The sequence below is a fragment of the Phasianus colchicus genome, chromosome 22, assembly GCF_987193195.1.
Source record: "Phasianus colchicus chromosome 22, bPhaCol1.hap1.1, whole genome shotgun sequence".
NCBI classification, from domain to species: domain Eukaryota; kingdom Metazoa; phylum Chordata; class Aves; order Galliformes; family Phasianidae; genus Phasianus; species Phasianus colchicus.
In genome coordinates, this window is record NC_143457.1 from 5,447,761 (window position 1) to 5,456,897 (window position 9,137).

At 49.7% G+C, this 9,137-nt stretch overlaps 1 protein-coding gene and 1 long non-coding RNA gene across 2 annotated transcripts; one reads left to right on the forward strand and one right to left on the reverse strand.

The window, feature by feature from the left end:
• The first annotated feature begins 86 nt into the window (after positions 1-86).
• LOC149915269 (uncharacterized) lies at positions 87-559 on the forward strand. The gene is made up of 2 exons (XR_016459437.1): positions 87-242; positions 347-559. It is a non-coding gene; the product is annotated as an uncharacterized LOC149915269 (long non-coding RNA).
• Positions 560-1,183: 624 nt separating this feature from the next.
• Positions 1,184-6,027, reverse strand: FNDC10 (fibronectin type III domain containing 10). Its single transcript, XM_090123172.1, has one exon. It carries the CDS (start codon positions 5,571-5,573, stop codon positions 4,737-4,739), a length of 837 nt encoding a protein of 278 aa, XP_089979298.1. The 5' UTR covers positions 5,574-6,027; the 3' UTR covers positions 1,184-4,736.
• Positions 6,028-9,137: the final 3,110 nt, after the last annotated feature.

Genomic DNA, 9,137 nt, shown 5'->3' on the forward strand with positions numbered 1-9,137 from the left:
CGCGCAGCGGGCGGCACCGCCCGTACCATAGAGAGGGGCGGAGTGCTGTGCCAGAGCGCCGCCAGTACCATAGAGAGGGGCCGGGGTGCGGTGCTAGAGCGCCGCCAGTACCATAGAGAGGGGCTGAGGGTGCAGTGCTAGAGCGCCGCCAATACCATAGAGAGGGGCTGGAGGTGCGGTGCTAGAGCGCCTCCAGGGACGGAGCTGGGATTGGGGCCGACGTCCGGCTGCGTACAGGACTGGTAAACCTGGAATGAGGAAAGACTGGCTGTGAGTCAGCAACGTAATTCTCAGCATTGAGTTCCTCTGTGTAACGTGTCTCTCTTTTCTTTCTGTCTGACTGCAGCTTCGCAGGAACGTGGGGGGCTCGTGAGTGGCAGCTGTGGCACCTCGATTTCCACTGTTTCCAAGCGTGAGGCTTTGCGGCCTTGAAAACGAGAGATTTTCCGATTGGGATGGAGAAATGCGTGTAGGATGTTGAGGTTTCATAACGTCAACAGGTTTAATTTGTAATTAATTTCAAATCTCTCGGTTTTTTTTGTTTTTTTTTTAAAGAAAATAAACAAAGCTGCTCCTATGCTGATTCTGCATTGTATACTCTATTATTCAGAGGGTGATTCAAGTGATCCAAGCAATCACTTTCTTTTTTTTTTTTTCCCCTGAAAAGCGGAGGCTTCGGGCTCGCTTCTTTCCCAGCACTAGATGGCAGCCCGATGTTGTGGTGGATGTGAGGAGCTGGGCCGTGGGACACAGATCCGCACACAACGGGCCGCTGCCCCCTCAGCCGAAGCCTCCCCCCCTCCTCGCAGTTCCCGCTCCTCCCCCCGCATTTCCCGACTGAACCGCCCCCTCTGTCCCCCCTCAGCCCTTTCCCGCCCTTTTCCCTTCCCGCCCTTCTCCACACGCCGCTTCCCGCCAAAACCTTTTTCCTCTCTCTCTCCTCGCAGCTTCTCCAGAAAAAAAAAACAAAACCCTTTCGTTGAAGGAAGCTAAGCCTGTGTTTTTTTACACCTTTCCTTCTACGCTCAGAGCGCTGGATGGCCCTCAAACGGGGAGTGCTGAAAGCAATGCCTGCCAGGCTCTGTTTGCTCAGGCTGACTCCAAGAAAACGCACCCAAGCGCTATTGCTACAGTACTGAGCCTTCAGCAGGAACGTGACACAGTTACCTGTGGTTTTTTCAGCTCCCTAGTTGCAGCTTTCTACCAGCGAAACAGAGCAGCAGTCTGGTAACAGAGCAGCAGTCTGATAAGTCTTCGACTCCGAGTCTCCATGGAAGCAAAACACCAGCTTTCACTTGCACCTCCAAACAAAACCAAGCAGCCCTCCCCTTTTATGTACCACAAAAAGTATCCTAATGGAATTAAAGAGAGATTCTTTGCCCGAGGCTCAGACTGCTTCCTCCAAAAGATTCAAAGCTGGAGTCAGGCTGAGCTTGAGCAGCTTAAATTTAAGCAGCTGTTTTCCTCACATTTAGCACAGGACGAGAAGGGAGAAAAAAAAAACAAAAACAAAACACCTTGTTAACAAGCATATTAACCTTCCATTTTAAATCCTGCTCAAATGCAGACAGCCTGATACCTAGGAAAGTACTGTATGTATTTTTAATACCCAAGTCCTGTTAGGGTAACAACAGGGAGACTGTGTTTGCCTTAGAAGTTATCCCCACGTTTTCCTGGAGCATTGGGGACACAAGAGCCATGGCAGCTATAAATCAGCATGCTGCCACTTCTTTACTGCTGCCTGGACAGGCTGGGATTGATTACAGCTCCGTGTGATGCTCTGCATGCTTTGGGAATTGCTGCAAGTACTGGATAAAGCTTTCTTTAACTGTGCAATCGAAGAAGGCAAATTAATTTCAAGTCTATATACATCTAATCTTTGCCATTATTGCCAACAAGGAATTTCTACACTCATCAGAGAGTAAAAAAAAAACCAAAAAACAAAAGATAACAAACAAGCCTATTAGTTATTAATGAGTTGGCAGACATTTTACTTAATGCCACATAAAATGAAATAGGGAATACTCTGATTATCTGTTCCAGACACCGAGACGTGTCCAATTAAACCTTAATCCATTGAAAATGAAAGAGAAGCTAGGAGATATTGTTTCCCATAACTCATCTGTAATGCGTGGGGGAGAAAAACACTGATAAAAATAATCCTCACAGGATTTCCTCCAGCAGGATTTGCATTCTTGTTCTACATCTTTTGCACCTGCTTGTCTACCCTCTGCCCAGCATGCTGCTGCAATGCAATCCACGGAGGCAGATGCATCGAGATGTGAGATGACTACAAATAACTTCTCTGTAGCAGATACAAAAGGTGCTGTTTTAGCAGGTAACTGCAGCCTATCGCTAAGTGGGAGATGTCTTAGGGAAAAGAGACACACACAAATCCATACATTAAATTTGCTCCTCAGTTTCCTTACATCAGCATTACCGCAATGAACAGTGCTGGCTGCACAAAAAAATCAACTAGCTTGAATTGGCAAACCGAGAGGGATTTGGGAGATAAGGGCAGCTCATTCAGAGGTCGAATAGAGATCACTCATAAAAAACAAAGACACGAGGCTGCCACGATGAAAGCCGTTTTTGCTCGGTGAGTTTCCATGCATGACTTTGAACAGGAGGTTGAATTAGATGGCCTCCAGGGATCCCTTCTAGCCTGAATTATCCCGTGATCCTCCAGTCCAAATCTCTAATAAACAGAAATCAAGTATTATGAGAATAACTACTTTCAATTTCCCACCGATGTTATCATTTTCCAGCAGGCAGTGCAGTGCCATTACATCCAGGTTTGTTCACTTTGCGAGTAAAACAATTCTTGAACCATTAAACGCAATTTTTTTCATTTCATTATTCTCTTAATTTATTAAGGTCAATGCCAACGTGGTACAAAGCCCATTAGTTGTACAGTTAATTTTCACATCTGGCAGTTCACAACAAATGAAGACCAAAACAGTCAGGCTGGCTGACAGTGATGTACAAAATCAGTGCCACTCTGGCAGCCCTGTGCAGAACTGACTACAGAAAAGACTGACCTGAGACCTTGGAGCCAAATTCACTCTGTGTTTAAATTCACTGAGCTAAACCACTAGACACAATCAGTCTTAGTGCTCTTAAAATGTGATTGCCTTGTCTTTGAGCAGTCAATTTCCTTAGGGACAAAAAGATAAATAAATGACACCGTCCTTCAGTGACAATGAAAGATACTGTCCTTCCATTGCTGCCGTTCTGGATACGGTCAGGCTGCTTCTATCAAGTACACAGGCAAATAAATAGAGAGCAGTGTGAAATCTCAGCTGCGTGTGAGAAAGCAAACAAAGCAGGAATGACAAACAGGTCCTTCAGCTTCCTGACCGCTCTCCAGTTATCGAGGGGATTATGATTAGTACCAATACTGCATTTTATCAGGGATTGCATATGCTTTCTACATTTACTCTCTAACAGCAAGTTTATACTTTGCAAACTATTCCACAAAAGAAAAGCTCATGGGTTGTTCACCAGTGATACACATTGACACAAACAGAGCACATATGGACCCGAAGGGTTTGGATTGCAACACCCCATCACAGAAGAGTTTTTCTACTTTTGCTTTCGGTATGCTTAAGTGCTATAAAGTCATCTTCTATCACATACAAACGAAATAAAAACTAAACACAACAGCTGGTAACAGAACTACTTTAGGTATATATATCCAAGTTCAAGTAATGACCAGCAAAGTTTGTTTTCAGAAACAAAACAACACAGCAGTTTGAGACGAGACCAGCAGCAGAGCTGTGTGAGGACCACAGAACAGACACACCGATAGAAACGGGACAGGATCTCAACACTAAGGCACAAGAGAATTCAGACTTGAGTATGGCTAAAACCTTATTTACTACAGCATTGAGTGAGCAGTTCACAAGGAGTGTTCCTACGCTCAAAACACTCCGCTACCACATCAGTGAGTTTTGTGTCCCTTAGTGCAGCTCCACACAGCCTTCCTAAAACAAACAGAGGTGGGGGGGATTTCAGACAGCGGCGACTCAAAAGATCAGTTCATACTTTGCAACGAGGTGGAATTTTCCTATAAATTGTGTGTTTTCTTTATTTTTAGGACAGCTCGCAAGGGGACGATGCTGCTGGGGAACCCTGTGCCACAACCCTAGGCAGCACCCATGGAAGATCTCAGTGCCTTTGGGTCACACAGCCGTGTGGCTGGCGGCTGCTCTGCGTTTGTCCTCGCAGGTTTCAATGGCATTTCCCCCCTCAGGGACAAAAACAAACAACAAAACCACGCACGCGTCTAGAAGCACAGAGCCATCGAACATCCCGAGCTGGATGGGATCCACGAGGATCGAGTCCAACTCATCCGGAGCAATGAGACTTAAGCACAAGCTTAAAGTAAGCACGTTCTTAAGTGCCTTCCCGAACAGCCCCTCGGAGACAGATCTCCGGCTTGCTTCTAAAATGGAAAATTTCCTGGCACTTGTGGATTTTTGCCACGACTCATTTTTAATCCACTGAGATCCTACGAGTTCAGAAATCAGTATGGCTCAAGCTGAAAAGCCGCCCTATGGGAAAAGAGCTCCAAACACACACACACAAATACCCACACAACCCAACTCCTGGAAGCCTGGAAAAGACGAACCCAAAGCAACCGAAGCTCCCGACGACGCCCTGAGCAAACCCGCCCCGACCCCGCGCGGCTCCCCAGCCCCGAAGCGGCGGCCGCACGGCGGAGCGGAGCAGCGCTAGGCGCGGCGCGGCGCGGCGGGGCTCATCAGGTTCTCGGTGATGTAGGCCACCAGCAGGCAGATGAAGACGAGCATGACGCAGATGGAGCCCCCCACGGCCGTCATGGCTACGACGATGTCCCGCATGGCGGCCGGCTCCACGCGGAACTCCACGCAGTGGGCGGGCGGCGCGGGGCGCGGCGGCGCGTAGCGGGGCTGCAGGCAGAGGCGGTACCGCACGCTGCCGTGCGCCTCGGGCAGCAGGTAGTCGCGGCAGGCGGCGCCCAGCTCCACGCTGTCGCAGGGGAAGCGCGTGTAGGTGCCGTCCCAGGAGCAGTTGAGCGCGAAGCCGCGCAGGCCGTTGCCGGGACGCGGCGGCGCCCACTGCAGCAGCACGCTGCCGTTGCGCAGCACGTTGGCCACCAGCGCGCCGCCCGGGGAGCGGTGGGCGCGGCAGGAGCGCGCCGCGCACTGGAAGCCGAGGGCCGGTCTGCGGAAGCACAGCCGCCCGCTCGCCGAGCCCTCGGGCCGCACCTTGTAGGGGCACCACGGCTCGTCCGGCTCCGGCTGCGCCGCGGCCTCGGCGAGCGGAGCCCTCGGGGCGGGCGGCGGCGGCCCGAAGCAGAGCAGGGCGAGCAGGGCCGGCAGCAGGCGGGGCATCCCGGCCGCCGCGGCATGGAGCCGAGCCGCGGTGCCGGCGGAGGGGCTGCGGCCGCCCCGCGCTCCCGTTATAAGCGCGGGCTCCGCAGCCGCTGCGCCGGCCGCCAATGGAGAGGCGGCTCCGGCGTTAACTCTCGCTGGGCTGCGGAGCGCTCGCCGCCGGGCAGCGGCGGGGCTGGGGGGGAGCGCGGGCATCTCCAGCCGCCGCGCCCCGGGGGGCGGCAGGGCGCGGAGCCGGGCCGGGAGGCTGCCCGGCTCGGAGGAAAGAGGATTGTGGTTGGTTTGGGGGTGTTTGGTTGTTTCTTTTTTTTTTTTTTTTTCCCCGCGTTTATTTTTTTAATTGGTTCTGTGTTCCAACTCGGAGGTGCTCAGCAAGGATGTAACACGAGGAAATGAGAGCTTCCCCCTCCAGCACGGCACAGTGCTAGCAGGGGTAAATAGGGGGAATGGGTGCGTGGCAGGCTGAGGCAAAAGGAAAGGGGGTCCTTGGCTCACCCTGTACAAGCTGTTTCCCAATGGCAGCACAACAGCCCCAGCCCAGCCATCACATGACACCAAAATGCTCACTGGGCAACACCAAAATATTCATATTAGAACTATAAACTTGTCTAAATGCAGAAACAAAAGGTCTCTAAGTAATGAAGGAATAAATACATTCTTAACCCAAGCAATTTTTATGCAGTCTTTAAACATGATAAAAGCTGCATTAAGGCCTCACTTCCCCACTTTGCAGCTTTCATTCCACACCAACAACTGGGGGGAGATTTTCTTTGTGTTTTGCTCAGGTTTTATGTGGTGTCCTGAAAACTTTCAAACAGCTCAGAAGCCAGGAATTACTTTTCACCCCCTGAAAAAGCCCGTGGAAGGCCATAAATCCTGCTGGAGGACAGCATGCTTCTGTGCTGTAAGTACAGAATGGTGCTTACAACTCGACTTTAGTCCTCACCCAATGACCAACCTAAACTACCTAAAAACCATCTGTGATCAACAGCATGGGAAGCATTCTTCAGTGAAAAAGTAAACAGCCAACAGCTAATTCAGCCCCCCTTCCTTCCTTACAAATTCCAGCTTTTTGGAACAGCTCGCTCTGCACCTTTAGATCTCCTGGCAGAAGCCTGCAGAATGGGAATGTGGCAATTGTGCCAAGAGAGCATCCTTTGGCTTTCAATGAATGAGACAAACAATGTAAGTTGAGCACAGATGTCCAGCACCTCTGCCTTACTCCTTCTACACTGGTACAGTTCTCCTCTGTTACCTGCTTGGGGATGTGAAGTCCACAGACTGCTATGCAGGTTTTCATTAAATGTGCTCCTTGTCTTTGCAATAAGCCACATTCTGAAGGCTGTTTTTATTTCACAGCCATGTCCAAACAAACAACAAACCCACACACCTCGGACTTGGAGAAGCTGTTTAGAGCTCCTTCAGTGTAATTTGCAGCAGTGCAGAACTCAGTGAACATCAACATGCCCAAAAGGTCTCATAATGAGACACCTCTTCCTGGCTGAAAGACTTGGCAGTGTGGTTTCTTAATATCTATCTATCCCTTCAAACAATTTTACAATACCAAATATTATTTCACAAACAATTTCCACTTTTTTTTTTTTTTTAAGCTAAATTCAATGTTTGTTTTCTGCTACCCTGCCGAAAGTTGTTGGAAATCTCTTTTAAAATGAGGAGCAGCATAGAAAAGGACAGCGATGCAGTCCTGGCAGCTCCCCTCAGCCAACGCGAGGAGGTGCTGCGCTGCTGGAGGCGCTGCTCGGTGGCCGAGGCCAGCTTACCTGGAAGCTGTGGCTGGGATGCACACATGAAGATCTGGCAGCTCCGCCCGAGAAGCGTGAGGGCGTTCAGGAGACGCACGGAGCCAAACCACGCCAGCTTTGTCTCCCTGAGCCCTGTTAATAGCAGATGGCACTCCAGAGCTATCGTCGTTCCAGTGATCAATTAGATCCGGCACCAGGCTGTGATGGTGCTTGCTCATGATTTGAAACACATTGAGTTCTTCTGTTGAGAGAGCCAACAGATGGGGGCTGGGATTTGGTTTCTAACCAGTCCACGTTAGAAACAAGCGTTATTCTCTTAAACGAGTCACACACACATATATAGAAATGGGAGATGTTCTTGGTTTGGGGAGGTGCAGACAGCTCACTCCTACATTATGCAGGCCTTTAGGGCATTTTCTCCTCCAACTATATTGGATGCCTTCAAGAAAACTCTTCATTAAAGCATTAGTCACATTTTCAGCCCTAAAAATGCCATGTAAATGAATAACGAGCCTAACAATTTAACTAATTGATAGGCATATGTTTTCCTAATCTGTGCCTTTATTTGTAAAGGCACAGAACGCACAATTAATTCTCATCATCTGACTAAGGACGTGGCCAAATCACTTTGTCATCATGTGAACCCTGGAAATGCATTTGTTTACAGAAACCTCATCTATATCACGTCTCTGGAATCCAAAGGCAAGCAGAGAGCAAAGCACCACAAAAATCAGCAAGTGTGCCAGGTGAACTAGCCCTTATCCTGCACTGCATCCTTTGGCCTTGCACCACATCTCCAGGCAAAAGATCATTTTTTATGTAAGACAAACAAAAACCAATGGCTTTGGCTTGGTCAGTCTGCCAGCACTGACCTCATGTGAATCCTTCGTCTGGTTGTTTGCTTTCTCAGCTGTTCCTCAGACCTTCCTCTGTGCCTCAGTCTGCAACAGAAGTCAGCCAGGACTTCTCAGACACTGCCTCAACAGTTCACCACTTGGGCAAACGCTGTCGTTTGCTTTAAGCAGTGAAGCCCCAGGCAGCATATCAAAATCAATAACAGCCCGTGGTGCTTTACTGGCTTTCAGACAGACCTAACACTGCAGGTTTGCTGCTTTTCTGGTTCTCCCCCACCGTGTTTATTGTCTCCTGTTACAGGAAGCCCTGAACTTGTACTAAAATGGTGGCAACTTGCTAGAGGCCAGGCAAGGAAGCACTCAGCACCGCCAGCTAACAACTCATGCAGCACTGCACCAATTTTAGTCTCGCACACAGCTGTGGCAGGCAGTCCCTAGAGCAGAGCTGCTTTGCTCTCGGCTCAGGGCAGCGAGCAACATATGGTTACTAAAGCATTCTCCTAGCAGGGAGCTTTACATTTAGGATGAGTTACCATAGTTCCCTCGGAGTCAGCTTCGAGGATTACTCATCCCAGACACACATAAGCAGAGATTTTGCCTCCTAATGTTGCTATCTCCTGCAGCCTCTGACTCAGCACGTGGTCTCCCTTCTATCAGGGTTCTATTTTCAGCACTTGGTTCACTTGCAGTGAGGTCTGAACCTCCGCACTGACAGCCACGGGTTAGGAGAAGCATGGAGCAGGGGTGAATGTAGCTCAGCAGACAGCTGCACTACGGCAGCCTGGGCACTCAAAATTCTTACCACAGATTGTGTTGGTCATTGATCCATTGTGAAACAGTGAGATTCTGCCTGCCCAACAGAGAACAGGGAGCATTTCTGATGAGGATGCATCTGCACACATAGCAGCAGTTCCAGCTAATGCATCCTGAAGGTGCTATTTATAGCAGATGGTGGAGGCTGAGCAGCATTGCGTCACGTCGCAAGGTTGGCAGCATACAGCACTAACACGGTGCTAATCATTTCAAGTCACTTTGGATATCTCAAGCGATGTGGGCCTGGTAAAGAGCAGGACCAGGACGCTGAACTTTAGAAGAGCAGACTTCAAGCTACTCAATGGAATGCTGGCCAAGATCCCCTGGCG

Bases quoted from the DNA above. Each gene is read 5' to 3' on its own strand.
- FNDC10 (XM_090123172.1), bottom strand. From the start codon at position 5,573: ATGCCCGCGCTCCCCCCCAGCCCCGCCGCTGCCCGGCGGCGAGCGCTC.